Here is a 15518-nt window from a genome sequence, read left to right on the forward strand (position 1 = left end):
CATGGTGATCTTGTCATACTACTGGCTCTCAAATTTATATCTTACTATTTATTTCCACTCCATGTTGCTTTATCTTTAGCTTGGACTATTTCCATAGATTTCTAACTGGCATTTTTGCCTAAAGATTTCCCCCTCACCTTTTACAATCTGTTCTATAAAAGGTGTTTGTTTTTTTTTTAAGCATACTCTCGACAGGTCATACTGTTACCTACATGAGTTCCTGGACCCTTTAGTCAATAGAAATTGAAAAAGGTCCAGAAGAGAAATTTCAGCAAGGCTTTATTGGGGCTCACTCTCAAAGCCACCCCTGCCCACCCACCCAGCGGGTCCTTTAAATAGAGTGAGGGTAGGGGTGGATGGGCCAGAGGGGTGGCTTAGGTGGTCGCCCAACTCCTTGGTGGTGCTGTGTCCAGGGATCATGGCAGTTGGGTTTTGGTCTTTTTGTAACTTATTCATAATTTGCCCCATCTGCTGCATGCACCACAGTTATTTTTATTCTCTGGTGGTTTCTTCCTCTTCTGTTGCCCAGGAGACTTGTCCAGGTACAAACACTGCAGAAAAGGGACCCAGAGCCCAGACTGTCTCAGTACTCCTGCTCCTAACTTCTGGTGACTCCCCAGAGTAGAGGATGAAATCCATATAGTAACAGGGCATTTAAACTTTGCCATAATCTGACCCCACCTATCTCTATTACAATAAATAACCATTTTTTCCCTAAATGCAGCATGCACTTTGCAGCTTTGGCTCACACTTTAAAAAAAAAATCTGAATTCACCCTTTCCATGAACCCTCACCCATAAAATTCTTACCAAGGCCAATGCAAATATCATCTCCTTAATTGGAAGTAACTCCTACCCTTTGATATTGAGGTAGCAAGTTGTCATTATATATAACACAGCTTCTATTCAGATGTCATCAGCCTTGAACCCTTCTCTGGTCACCCTATCCCCACTTAACACCCTTTCACACTCTCCCTTCACTGCTTTTTAAGGCTTATGGCCACTGAGAATAGTATATTTATTTGCTAGTACTCATGATTTTGTTTCCCTCCACCGTCAGAATGTAAGTGCTCTGTGAGGGGGCATACTTTGCTTTGTTGTTCATTGTCCATAGATTCAGCATTTAGAAGATCGCCCTAAGCAGATGCTTAGTAACTTGCTGAATGCATGAACCCACGTGTAACATTTCTCTCCCCCGCCCCCGCGCGTGGCCCCTACAGTTAAACAGTGCTCTGCTTCTTACATTCTAGCTCTAGGTCAATGCGTTACCATCCATTCAAATGCCCCAGGGTCATTCTCAATCCATCCCTCTCTCGCAAACTCAACATCAGATTGTGCGTAGTGAGGGAGGAGGAGTTAAGGATTATTTCTAGATTTCTGGCTCAGGTCAAATGAGTAGATGAATGAAGTCATCCATGGAAACTGGAAATACTGAAAAAAAAAAAAAAAAAAAAAACCCAGTGGGGAACTACGAGTTCATGGTTTACCAGAGCGGAGTTGTCTGGTAGATAGATAGATATATTGATTTGTAGCCTAGGAGAGGAATCCAGGCTGGAAGTACAGATTTGAGAGTCATAGCTGGTAATTTAGTTCGTGGGGGAAGTTGAGATTGCTCGAGGAGCATGAGAACAAGCCCTGGGAAGTCAGTCTTCCTTCCAATAGATACAAGAACTGCCCTTTAACGGTTTCTTCTTTAGTCCTTCCTGCGTTACTCTCCACAACTTGCAGGAAGTGGAGATGGACTCTTGCATAGAATGTTTGACAAGCAGGGCCGGAACAGCTGGCGTAGCTGTTACAGAAAACTGAGAAAGGCTTACGGCGCATGGCTGCCAGAGAGCGATAGCTGTTGAGAAGCTGTGGGGGTTGTCAATGGTTGGAAAAACAAAGTCAACAGCCATTGTTTCTCTGTGGACGAAAATCAATTCCTGGATGGTGGCGAGGGCCGGCCGGTGAGAGATGTGCTGGGATTGCTGAACCTGAAACTGTTGCCATGGAGATGGGGCGGCTTAAAAGTGGCCGAGTGGGATGAGAAAGGGACAGTAACAATGAAAGGACCAAAAAAACACAGACGCTGGAAAGCGTAGTTATTTAGAAACAGGCGGACACGGAAGTTGAAACAGGCAGCCGGGCGAAGACAGGCAGCTTGTGTTCCTGTCCGTACGTACACAAAGAAGGGCCCAGCTCAGCTTGCCGGAAGCAGAACCTCTGCCCCCGGCGCATTACGCGTCCTCCGCGCCGGAAGAGCGCCCCGTGAGGCCGGCCGCTCCCCTACCGCCCAGTAGGAGGGGCCGCGGGGCTCTGCCGCCGGGAGTCGTGGACAGCGCGGAACTTCGACACACAGGGAACTCAGAAGCGATCCGAGCTACCGGGAGAGGGAAGGGGAAGGAAGGTCTCTCAGGAGAGCGTCGTTGCGGAGGAATCTTGTTTTCTGGCGGCGGAGGGATTTGGCCGCACGCTGACTTCCGGCGAACGTCGACCGGAGAGAGGGGAAAAAATCCTGAAGAAAACAATAACAAACGCCAGAGGAAGCGGGGTCGGTCAGCGAGGGTGGAGCGGGTCTCTCCCGAGAAGATGAGCTTCGGCCCCTGTCAGGGGACGTGAGCGCAACCGGCAGGGCCCCAGCCCAGCCCTTCTCCCCCGCCCCGTGGACCCCGGTACCGCCATGGCGGGCGTGGGGCCGGGGGGCTACGCGGCGGAGTTCGTGCCGCCCCCGGAGTGCCCGGTGTTTGAGCCCAGCTGGGAGGAGTTCACAGATCCGCTCAGCTTCATTGGCCGCATCCGGCCCATGGCGGAGAAAACCGGCATCTGCAAAATCCGACCTCCCAAGGTACCGGAGTCCCGACCGCCTCAGCGCGGCCTTCCGGTCCGCTGTGCTTTCACGTTCGCTCGCCCTGGTCTCTCGACACCTGGACGCTGTTTCTCTGTTTCCGTTTTGGTTTCTTTGGGGTTTTAATGTCGGCTGGTCCGAAGGCGAGAGAGGGATGTCCCCGGGGCTCCTCCGCCCAGAACTTGGGAACTGATACTCGCCTTCCCGTCTTGGGTTGTGGGCAAGGGTAACAAAGGCTTTCGGCCTTTCGTTGGCCTGTAAGGTGATGGAAGTGTTGTGACGCGACAGCCCGACCCGCGGTTGTGTGTGTGTATTGTACATTCGTTTCTGTACGATGGGAAAAGCTGTGGTTCCGACGGCTGCTGCTTTCTCCCAGCCCCGTTGACGCTTAATTGATTAAATGTTCGCCGGCCTCATCTCAGGCTAAGGTTTCTTTCCTAAGTGGTAATCTGAGCTCTTAAGCCCTTGGGGTGGTGTCCCCAAACAAGAACCCCAGACTGATTACTGCTGCAATGAAAAAAGTCTTCCCGGGGGAAGAGAAGGCGCAGCGTTTATTGTAAAAATTCGGAGGTTTAGGAAGAATTGGTCCATAACGGAGGTGGAAGAAAACGTTGAAATCTTAAAGGATATAGAGAGTCGCAACTATTGGAAGATAGCTGGGTTTGCCCATAGGTTGGTTACGGTCCTCAGTCCTTCCGGTGAGGAAAGCTGATACTGTGTCTTGTTTTGTGGGGCTCAGTGCCCCAAGAGGTTGAGGATTTGGTCAAGGTCAGAAGGTTTTTTTTTTTTTTTCCCTCTGCCCGTTAGGCCCAGTGCTTTCCAACTGGTGTTTCTGGTCCACTTGCCCCAGGGGCACCCGAATGTTTGTTAAAATGCAGATCTCTAGGCCCCATTCCCAGTCTAGAACCAGTTTCTGGATATGGAAGTTCTAGAATTTGCATTTCTAGCAAGTACTCTCAGTGCTCCTGAATGTCTGTGCCCGAGTGCTTCTTAAAGTGATACCTTGCTTTTTGTTTTGTCTCCTAGTAATTAAAATTTTGTCCTTTTACATGTTGTATTTTTAAAAGCTTCGGCTTTTACTACCACAGAAGCATGCAGCGCAGTGAATAAAAAGAGGTTAGCTGAGAGGGAGGAGGAGGAGCAGCTAACATAGCACTTACAGATTTTTTTGTTTAATAGTCTTTGAAGCCCTCCTAAGGTCTCATTTACAGATGAGGCGAGTCTGGATAAGTTAAATAACTTATCAGATGTGTGATCTTGGGCAAAGTAAATTTTTCTGTCTGGATCACTCAGTTTGATTCTAAAACCCAGACAAGCTACTTCTCTTGTGCTCAGTCAGTTTGGTTAAGATTATTGACCATCACTCGCAAGGAAAAGATTAACAAATAACTGCTGTGATGAATGATGGTATGTGTATTGGCCTCCTCCCAGAACTTTATGAAAAATTTATTTTCAGTTAATCCTTTGTTTTTCACGATTACCTCAAAACCTTAAGCACTGAAGCTTTTCCTGAACTGTATGTTTATTTACTCTGTTGTCTTAATGAATTAGAAATTCTATTCAAGGTTCCTCTTGGTTAAAAGAAATTGACTACTTTTTGTTACGTAAAAAAAATTGAAATACCTTTGTGTCACGTTATTATTACTGAAAATGTTTACTAGCAGAATTTAATTTCAGTATTGGTGGATTTCTTTAGTTTCCAAGATAATTTAAGATAATTTTTTATCTTATTTATATAAGATAATTTTTTAAAAACTTCTTTTCACATTTTAAAGTAGATATAGTATTATTTAGACCAAGTCAAACTATGGTCTCTATAACTCTACTTGAAATGTGCTATCTCATTTCAGTTATACCACGTCTCCAATCTGGAAATTGTCCTTGTTTTGTGGGTTTGCTTACTTTTTTTTTAATTTTCATTTTTAAAAAAAATTTGGTTGCCCAGAAGCTGGGCTTTAAAGAGAACATTTATGTAACGTAGACTTTAAAGTGCTGTGTCACATTCCACATGAATGAAAAAACACATTGTCCAATTACATAAGTACTTTTAAAATGTTATCTTTTGGTCTTTAATTTTACTCTTTTCATTTCTTTCAAATTCTATTTTCTTTTTAATTTGATAAACTTGGATGATTATTCGATGCTGTACTGAGATGAGCTGATTGCATTCCAGTTGAGTAATTGGGAAAAGCATAATTGTGCAGTATAAATAATGGGAGTGGGAGATTTGAGGAGGAAATAGATAAGATAATTTTAGTATTAGAATGTTAGAGGTAAGTAATTGGAGATAGTAATAAATTATCTAAAAAATGTTCTGCCTCTCACTAGTGAAGACTAGTAAGTTGGTGTGTGGTCATCATGATTTGTGGCAACTTATCCCATAAATTAAGAGAATGAATTCCTTGCTGATTAACCAATGTAGTGAAGAATTTTTTTTTTCCCCCTATTTAGGATTGGCAGCCACCATTTGCATGTGAAGTCAAAAGCTTCCGTTTTACTCCCAGAGTCCAGCGCCTGAATGAGCTTGAGGTGAGTGATTTCTTCATGTCAGGACTTCAGGTGGAGACCTTTGAGAAACTCATGAACTGTGAGGCTCAGAGTTAATATGAATTGTGACTGAATGGAAGGAAGCTTCTGATTTTTAAAAAAGTTGTTTATAATAGTTACAGTTTTTTCTACTTAACTGGGATTATGGGGAACTATCTGCTTTCTTTGGTGCTTATTATTCTGCTAAATTTTTTTGTTGTTGTTAGTGTTGGAAGATTCTCTATCCTGTAGTCTTTTGGGAAATAGTTTTAAAAATTATTCTATTAAAACCTAGTTTCAGAGAGGTTTTTTTCCCCCTCTGACAGAACTTTTCTAGGACTCAATTGATTTATTGAGATCTTTCTTTAAATACTACTGATCTGTCTTAACTTTCCAGTTTGAAATTTGTTTAAATAGTTGTTCTTTGCGCTTGCTAGATTTTCAAAAGATGCCTCAATGTGGATAAAAACTGTTCTAGAATACAAAAGAGAGATCTTAAAGATCGTTAGGCTTAATGTGTTATGCTGTTTTTTTTTTTCTATGATGCTCATAAAACATTGATTTTTTTTAAATTTTAATATCTATTGTTTTCCTTTAGTTTTTTATATTAAGATACTTGATGAAAAGTCTTAATGTCAGTGAGGTAGAGAGTTGGTGTCCCTGAAGTGTGCATATTATCTACAGATGAAATGTCAGGCATAGAATGCTTAGAAACAGAATAATTTGATTTATTAAATTTTATGATTAGCTTAAAGTTAACTTTTACAAAAAATTGCTTTGTTTAGATGAGAACCTTTCACATAAATTAACTTTTTTGACTTAGTAAAGTTTGCTTCCTTTTTTTTTTTTTTACTTATAAGGTTTACTTAAGCAGTGATGAAAAGTCTGAATATCTTTTGAGAGATGAGTACCTTTGTTAAGTAAAACTCATTTTTTCAATCATAACTTAGTTCCTGTTTTTGACTTTTCTATTTTGTTCATCTTAGGCGATGACCAGAGTGAGATTGGACTTCTTGGATCAACTAGCAAAATTTTGGGAACTTCAGGGATCTACTCTCAAGATCCCTGTGGTGGAGAGAAAAATCTTGGATCTGTATGCTTTGAGCAAGGTGAGGCTTGTAGTTGGTTAAGATACTAGAACAGAGGCTAGAAATTTTGTGAAATTAGAATTTCAGATATACTTGATAGAAAACATAGCTTTCTAGGTAGGATTTGATTGACCATAGAGGAGGGGCTACTGCTTATGAAGTACGTCTTAATTAGCAAATATCTTGTGATAAGTTTGATTGTCCTGGAGTTTATTGGAATTTCATCTTTAAGGTCGCATGGACATCTCTTCCCGCTAACCTTTGATAATGCTTATAAATCTGAGATTTAAAGCTGAAAGGCAGACATTTTTGATTTGTAGTTGTCTTGTAGTTTATAATACTTTTCTTCCTTAAATATCATGGTAAGATTGCTGCTTCTCACCACGTGAACGTTTTCTTTTAAATTGAGGCTTGAGGTCAAGTGTGATACACAAGTCCTGAATGTCCAGCTGGGTTGATCTTTCCAGACGAGTGTATGTATACTCGTGTCAGCACCACCCCGGTCAAGACAGCGAGTGTTCACAGCACTCCTTTAGCTCCTTCCTCTCCCTCCCAGTCAGTACTTCTCCCCAAAGGTGACCATTGCTCTGCCCTCTGTCCCTGGGTGAATGTCTCATTAACAGGACATATTACTTTCTAGAAGAGGCACAGGCTGAAAACTGCACAGAAGACCGAGAGTTCTGATATTTTTAGGTAGTTCCATATGCCCTTTACTTTGGGGAAAAAATCATCTTTGGCTCACAGCTTATGAACATCTCTTGAATTTGTGTTACTTTAGACATGATTTTAACACACTTTGATTCCCACTGTTTTTTAATGGGAAGCAGGTTTTCAGTCTGCTGAGTCTTTGTCAGTGTGATTGTTTCCTGTTTTGATTAAGTCACTTTGTCTTTCTCACTGGTTATTATTTTTGATCGTAAAAAGTGTTACTTGCAATGTCTATAATTCAGTGGAATTTTACATAAACAATTACAGTTTATAATCAGTGCAGCAAGGAACATTCTAGTCATTTTTAAGAGAAATTTTTGTTAAAGTAATACATTTTTAAAAAGGCTTAAAGTAAAAACTAACATTCTCACTTCTCCATCTCTCCACTCCTGTTAGCGCTCCTTAGAGCTAACCACTTTCAGTTCTTTTAGCTGTTTCTGATTTTGATCTCCATATTTCCAAATAACATGATCATGCTGTTTCTTCATTGTTTTAGTTTTAAATATGCATACTGATTTTTACTATTAGAGATGGGCAGTGGGTATAAAAATTAAATCCTTATGTACTTCAAGTGCCCTAAATTTTTTTTTTTAATTATTGCTGTGACGGCATAAATTTACTTGTGCTTGTGCTTAATAGCATGCTATGATTGTTTCCTTGAACCAGTTTTTATTTTCCTTGGAGTTAATGGTCCCATTGCCTTTTTTTATTTTGTAAGTTTTCTCTTTGAGTATCAAAGATTTATTTTCCGATCTTTCCAGAAGTATAAAATCTCTCAGTATGGTTTCACCCAGCAGAAAACCTGTCAGTTTTATTTCCTTCTTGGAGTTACTCCTCTAGAGTTCTCTTTCCTACTCCAATTCAGACTGGTGGTTTTTTTAAGGTCAGCGGTCAGCTTAGAACTTTCACGATCATCATTCTGGGAATTCCATTTGCCTTTCTCCTTGTTTTAAGTCTTCCTGTTACTGGGTTTATTCCTATTTTGGTGAAACATTTCTTCTGCTAGTTTTCTGCTAGTTTGATGGCAAGAAAGTAAACAAAATGTAAATTTATTGCTTGTCTAGAAATGTTCTACTTTTAAACTTCATTGGTAGTTTGGTGGGTTTAGCAGTCTAAATTGTCAATTGTTTTACTTCAAAATTGTATTTTGAAAGCTGTACTCCATAATCTAGCTTCTAGTGTTGTTATTGAGAAGAATGATACCATGTTAATTCTTATTCCTTTGTATGTGACTTTTTCTAAGATACAAGGTCTGATCTTTATTCTCAGTACTTTGAGAATTCACAGTGATATGCACTGGTATGTGTTAATTTTCATTGCGTATGTTTATTGCACTTGATAATCTTTCTAATCTGAACTCCCATCCTTGAGTTTTTGTAACTTTTCTTGTGTTTAATTCTTTGCTAATTTCTTCCACTTATCTTTTTTCTCTTTTTGAACTGCCATTATTTGGATGTGAGACTGTTAGACTGACTGTCTAGTTTACTTATCTTTTTCTTTCTTAGGTTTGAGTCCCTTCTTTCAGACTCTCCTGAGAGTAGATCTCTAGTCTTCTGCTGGGATTGAAGAGGGATAGCTGCCTGGCTGTGCTGACTGGGGGAGGCCTGACTGCTTTTATATAGGCTTTTAGTCAACACTCTTCTTTTTAATTTTAAAGATACTGATGCTTCCATTTCTTAAGCCTTTCCAAGTTCTATGTTGCTGCTCTTTGGCTCTCTTCTATTGCTTGGGGCTTTTTTGTTTGTTGTTTCTGCTTGCTAGAGTGTCACTCAGACATCTGCTTTTCCCTCGGTCTTCTTGCCCTCTTGGGAGCATGCTTTTTTGTCCCTAAACTTTTTAGTGGAGCTTTGAGAGGGAGCTTTTGAGTTGAATACTGCTGCTGCTTTTTGTCTGTTAAAATTGTCCCCTGCTAACTGGACTTTGTTTTTCATTGGACTGAAATTTTGGCCTTGATTGACATTACTCTTTTGTTAAGTTTTATTAAAGGTTTGTATTCTTTGTGTTCAATATAAGTGCTTGCCATGTATCTCTCTTTAGGGCATGGGGTCATGTGATGTTTTCTAATGACAGTGGTGTGATACCTTGCATGGCAAATGATTGGAGTAAATGAAATTATGCATGATAATCTCTGAATCTCTCAACTGCAGAAATGCAAGTGTTAAGGTTTTGTGTGTTTTTAAGTATTAGGCCTGCTTAGATTGTTGGAGTATTGCGAACATGAAGCCAGAGTCGTGGCTTTGATTTCTTTGTGAGTCAGTTCTGTCTTACTCTTGTCAACACCCTGATCATGCTGCTGTCAGAAGTCGGCAGACCTGGGTGAGAAGCATGACTGGATCCATGGAGCTCTATCGTTACTGATGGAAATTTAGCTGGAAGTGCTTAGAATACAGAGCAGATTGTTATGCAATGGTGGTAATTGTGTTGGGGAACACACGTTACTGAGAAGGCTTCTCTTTGCTCCCTCTACTGCTTATCCCCACTTGCTTCAGCCTCAATGTAACAGCTTCGTTACTGTTTCTCAGTGTGCTCTGCAGGCTTCTCCCGTGGGCCTTGACTCTGGCTGTTTCTAGTGTATCAGCTTGGGTCACTGCTTTCCCCTCCTTCAGGTCTTTGCTCACCTCTTACCTTCATGATGAGGCGTTTGTGACTGTTTAATGCTTCAATTCACCCTCATTCTCCTACTGGGGAGGCTTTTAAACTACTCTAAGGTTTTTTCCACAGGCTTTGTCATTTCAAAATTGACATTTAGTCTCCCACTAGGATATAAGATCCAGCAGGGCAGAGGTCTTTATTTTATTCACAGCTGTAGCTCCGGTACCTGCAACAGAGCTGACAGTGTAAAGACCCTGGGAGTTGTGAATAAATGACCTTCACATCACCCATTTGCTTCCAGACAGCCCTCTATCCGCACCACCCTTGGTGTGTCTTCCTCTACACTACAGAATTTGATAAATCAAAGTTTTTTCTCTACTTAATTTTTCCCTGGTTGACTCTTATTAACAGACAGAGCTTCTCTGAGGGTATGATTTTAAAAAAAGCTACAGAATTGGAGATGGGTTTTACTCTTGTGGATGTGAACTTCTTCATTTCTTCCATACTTTCAGATACTTCACTAGAGAAGCATTTTGCCTGGGCTGTGGTTTCATCTTTGCTATAATAAAGGGCTAAGCACGAGAGCAGAAAATGGATCCTTACTTATAGTCTGTACACCTCTCCTCCATCCCCAATTTGCCACCTCACACAGACATTTGTAATACAGCCAGCACTGATACAGCTCTTACTTTATCCTGGTGCTTTTCATGTTTTATTTCATTTGGCTTCACAGCAGCCTCATAATGAGGTAGAGGTACTGCTATTATTACTATTTTAATAATAGGTATCTGAGATGCAAATTATGTAACTTACCCAAGGTCATACAGCTGTTAGCAGAGCTGGGGTGTGAACTCAGGCAATCTGGCTCCAGAGTCCACGCTCTTAGTCTTTGGGAAAAAATGGTAAAATGCACATGATTGACTGTTATAAGTGTACAATTTTATGGCATTATGTATTTTCAAAGTGTTGTACAGCCCATTGCTACTGTCCATTTCCAGAACTTTCCCCACCCTTTCGCACCTGATGAAACCTCTTTCTTTCTACAAATTTGTGTAGGGTTATCTCATTTAAATGGGATCACACAATATTCATCTTCTTGTGTTTGTATAGTGTTTTCAGAGTTCATCCATGTTGTCACATGTATCCGAGTTTCATTAATTTTTATGGCTGAATAATATTCCATGCATGCCTTTACCACATTTTGTTTGTCTGCTCAACTCTTGATGGGTATTTGGGTTGTTTCTACCTACTGTCTGTGTGTGAGTGATGCTCCTGTGAACACTGGTGTGCGAGTACTGTTTCTTTTGGGTATACTGCTAGAGATGTGTAATTGCTGGATCCTATGGTAATTGTTTTTCTCTTTTAGCTGTTTGGTGTCATAGAATACGATAGTGTACACTCAAAGAGGAAAATTTTTTCAATTCAGATACCTTCATCACAGCCTTCTTTATTTCATCAATGAAACTGAAAACTGCGTACATTTTAGAAGTGTGAGTGATGTACAGTATCAGCTTCTGGAAGATGGAGGCCTTAGTACAGGTCTCTTCTGTACTGCTCCTGGTTTGATGTGAAAGTCACTCATTTGTGTCCGACTCTTTGCAACCCTGTGGACTATACAGTCCATGGAATTCTCCAGGCCAGAATGTTGGGATGTGTAGCCGTTCCCTTCTCCAGGGATCTACCCAATCCAGGGATTGAAGCCAGGTCTCCCGCATCAGGCGGATTCTTTACCTGCTGAGCTGCCATGGAAACCCTGGTTTGATATGAGCATTCAGCAAAAATTGGCCAGTTTCTCCCATCACTTCCTACCTTAATACCTATGCTGTGCTGTAGCTACTGCAGTTGAACTTTCTTTATCATTTCTTTATAATCTTTCTTGTAAAACTTCTCTCTTTCTTAAAAATGATGGCCTCTTTTTGAAAATATCATCTGAATCCACTGTTCACTTGACAGTTTTTAAGAATTCTAAGTTGCTTTAGTTTCTAGTATCAGTATTAATGTTCATTTTGTATTATGTAGCATTCTTATGACTATACTTGGTCTGTTCTTAACTTCTATTTGTACTTTGAATTCCCTGTGGATATAGAGTACATACATGTGTTTAGATTTCCCATGGTGCATTATGTGAAATGTATAAATTCATTGAATGTTTTTGAATGCTTGGTTCATTGAAGGCAGGCACAATAACAAACAATAGTGTTTAAAACTTCCCAAAATCATTGTCTCTCTTTCATATTTTAAATATCAATGAGTTTCAATTTTGTCACATATTTCTTGAAAGCAAATCTAAAATTGAGGCCCAGAATACTTTTTCCATTTAGCAGACAAGATGTCAAGTCAAAATACATGAATCTTCCTCTTTCCCTAAATAATTTTTACTTTCTTTTCAGATTGTCGCCAGCAAAGGTGGTTTTGAAATGGTCACCAAAGAGAAGAAATGGTCTAAAGTGGGTAGCCGCTTGGGATATCTGCCAGGAAAAGGAACTGGATCCCTTTTGAAGTCACATTATGAAAGAATTCTCTACCCCTATGAGCTTTTCCAGTCAGGGGTCAGCCTTATGGTGAGATGCTTCACTTTTCTTAGGCGTGAATAAATCCAGTGTCTGCCAGATATAGAAACACACTTTAGACTGTTTATTCTAACAGGTTAGCTAGCAGTTGGTTGTGGTTTCTCCAGGTGCCAAAATTTGGGGGAGCAAGTTTAAAAAATCACAACTGTTCTTGATGGTTTACAAGGTAAAGGCTAATGGGAGTGAAGAATGTCTTCTTACTTACATAAGATGTTTACACTTATGCAAGGCTTAAGCTTTTAAAAAAAATTTCTCCACTTGGATTCATGTTTTTTTTTTAACGGCTTGATTGAGTTAGAATTTACATACTACAGCATTCACCCATTGTAGGTACACAGTCAGTCAGCTGTGATAAATTACAAGTTTAGGCAGCTGTCATCACCATCCAGTTTTAGGACACTTTCATTAGCCCAGAAGATTTCTTTGTGTTTGTTTATAGTTGGTTCTTGCTTCTACCCTCAAACCTGGACAACTCCTAATCTGCTTTCTGATTCTGTAGTTGTACCTTTTCTAGAAATTTCACATAGATGCAATCATACAGTGTGATTTTGTGTATGGTTTCTTTCACTGAGCCTAATGATTGTTAAGGTTTATCTGTATTTTAGTATCAGTACTTCATTCATTTTTATGGCTGAATAATATTCTGTTGTATGGTTATACCACATTTGTTTATTCATTTATCAGTTGATGGACATTTCGATGTTTCCAGTTTATGGCTATTATGAATAATGCTATGAATATTCATGTACTAGTCTTTGTGTGGACATATGTTTTCATTTCTCTTGGGTAGATACCTAGGAGTGGAATTGCTGGGTTATACGGTAAGTTTGTGTTTAACTTTTTAAGAAACTGCCAAACTGTTTTCCAAAGTGGCTGAACCATCTTGCATTCCCACCAGTAATGTAGAGGCTTCCAGTTTCTCCACATCTTTGCCAACACTTGGTATTGTCAGTTTTTTTGCTTACAGCCATTCTAGTGAGTGTGTAGTGGTATCTCATTGTGGTTTTAATTTTATTTCCCTAATGACTAATGGTGTTGTGCATCTTTTCATGTGCGTATTAGCCATTTGTATATCTTGATGAAGTGTCTGCTCAAATCTTTTTTTTATTGGATTGTTTGCCATCTTATACTTGTTATAAAATTTTGCTAAATATTCTGGATATAAGTCCTTTATCAGATGTATGATTTCATATAAGTATTTTCTTCTAGTTTGTGGTTCGGTTTTCTGCCTCTTTTATGGATTGTTCTGTTACCATATCTAAGAAATCTTCTCTTAACCTAAGGCCAAAAGTCTGCTTTCATCTACAAGTTTTATAGTTTTAGTTTTTATGTTTAGGTCTGTGACCCATTTTGGATTATTTTTTGTGTATAGTCTTAGGTAAAGCTATAAGTTTGTTTTGGGGGCATCGAGGTATAGGAATATCCAATAGTTCCAGCAGCATTTCTTTAAAAGATGGCCTTTTTCCCATTTACCTTGCCCAGGTGATTAACCTTGGCACCTTTGTTGAAAATCAGTTGACTATAAATATATAGGTTTATTTCTAGTCCATTTTGTTCTTTGATCTGTATGTTTCATCCTAACAACAATACTGTGTTATCTTGAGTACCATAGCTTTATAGTAAGTTTAGGTATCTGGTAGTAGTATAAGTCCTCCAGCTTGGTTCTTTTTTCAAAATTGCCAAAATTTTTGCACTTCCACATAAATTTTAGAATCTACTCCATTTCTATGGCAAAAGCCTGCTAGGATTTTGATAGGGATTGCCTTGAATCTATAGATCAATTTGGCGGGAAAATTGTCATCTGGTTTCATGTGTTAATAGTTTTAGGGATATATTAGAAATTTATTATTTTTCTCCTGATTCTCAAATCTGATTTCTTATCACTGAATCTGCCCTCTTCCTGTGCTTTCAATTCTTTAGGGTGTACAAATGCCTAATTTAGACCTTAAGGAAAAAGTGGAGCCTGAGGTTCTTAGCACTGACATCCAAACTTCGCCAGAACCGGGAACAAGAATGAACATTCTGCCGAAGAGAACAAGACGCGTCAAATCTCAGGTATCGATTTCTGTGGGCCATTTTGACAGGAATTTTACCTCATTGACTGTGCAGAACACATGCCTGGTTTGGGGAGGTCATTCACGTACTGTTCTTTAAAGCTTGAAAGACATATTTTTTAATTTACTTTTGAGATGAATATTCAAGGAGGAAATTGTAAAATTTGGTCTGATTTGATTTAGAGAGTTTTTTGTTAATATTAAACAACTTTGACAGAGATGGCAAATCAGAGTGATTCTGGATACTGGGCCAATTTCATAGACATGCTGATGATTTCTAGTACATTTTATTTTCATGGTTACTGTGAGAAGAGTGGGAAGGAGAGATTTTATTTTTCACACATCCTTCCTTTAAAAACCAGAATATAATTTTCTTGTGTCTGAATCATTCCAGTGTAATTTCTATAGTGTTCCTGTGACCTAGAATAATTTTAAAGCCTAATGAAAGCAGCAGAAAAAAAATGCCCATAATTTATTTTTGTCTGCTCCTCGCCCACTTTCGTATTCCCATTTCTTTGTGGTCCTTCAGGTTGTGTTTTGTTTTTGTTTTGGGGGGAATCTTAGTTCCTGGATCAGGGATAAGGCAGCAAGCCGATTTAGAGAGAATTAAAAATTTCCTTTATTTTTAACTGGCTCTTAAAACTTTTCTTACGTAAGACAGTAAATTAATGCATCACAAAATTATACTAATGTGACTTTTATTTATTTTTTTTAGTCAGAATCTGGAGAAGTGAATAGAAATACGGAACTGAAGAAACTTCGGATTTTTGGGGCTGGGCCTAAGGTTGTGGGCTTGGCAATGGGAGTAAAAGAAAAGGAAGGTAAATCTGTTATTTGGTCACGGAAAGTATTAAGGTGTAGTGGTGTGGTTATAACAGATGCAGGTTGTGCTTGAATCGTAGTCTGCTGTGGGGTTTTCTAAGGATTGTATTGTAGGCTTGCAGCATGATTTCCAGACAAATCACCTTTTTAATGGCAGATAATCTTAAGGTGTAAGAAGCCATAGTATGTTAAATTTTTATATTATTTTGGGAGAAAATTTCCTCCTCCATTTCCTCCTTCCACTTGACACAGAAATTATTGTTTCTAAAGGCCAATTTATAAGAGAATGGCAAAATTAATGATTCTTACCTGGTGATCTAAAGCTAGCTGTT

At 39.4% G+C, this 15518-nt stretch overlaps 1 protein-coding gene across 3 annotated transcripts in view; it reads left to right on the forward strand.

The window, feature by feature from the left end:
* The first annotated feature begins 2289 nt into the window (after positions 1–2289).
* Positions 2290–15518, forward strand: part of KDM5A (lysine demethylase 5A) — a 65298-nt gene continuing 52069 nt past the window's right edge. For 2 of the 3 annotated variants that reach the window (XM_025283007.2, XM_044940960.1), the window contains exons 1-6: positions 2290–2826; positions 5278–5355; positions 6339–6461; positions 12131–12301; positions 14231–14365; positions 15080–15185. In XM_025283007.2, coding sequence (XP_025138792.1) covers positions 2662–2826; positions 5278–5355; positions 6339–6461; positions 12131–12301; positions 14231–14365; positions 15080–15185 — 778 coding nt within the window. In that variant the 5' untranslated portion in view covers positions 2290–2661. The remainder of the gene's footprint in view (positions 2827–5277; positions 5356–6338; positions 6462–12130; positions 12302–14230; positions 14366–15079; positions 15186–15518) is intronic. The other variant, XM_006069044.4, reaches the window with a different exon arrangement.

Source organism: Bubalus bubalis, chromosome 4, assembly GCF_019923935.1.
Source record: "Bubalus bubalis isolate 160015118507 breed Murrah chromosome 4, NDDB_SH_1, whole genome shotgun sequence".
In the NCBI taxonomy this organism is placed as follows: Eukaryota; Metazoa; Chordata; class Mammalia; order Artiodactyla; family Bovidae; genus Bubalus; species Bubalus bubalis.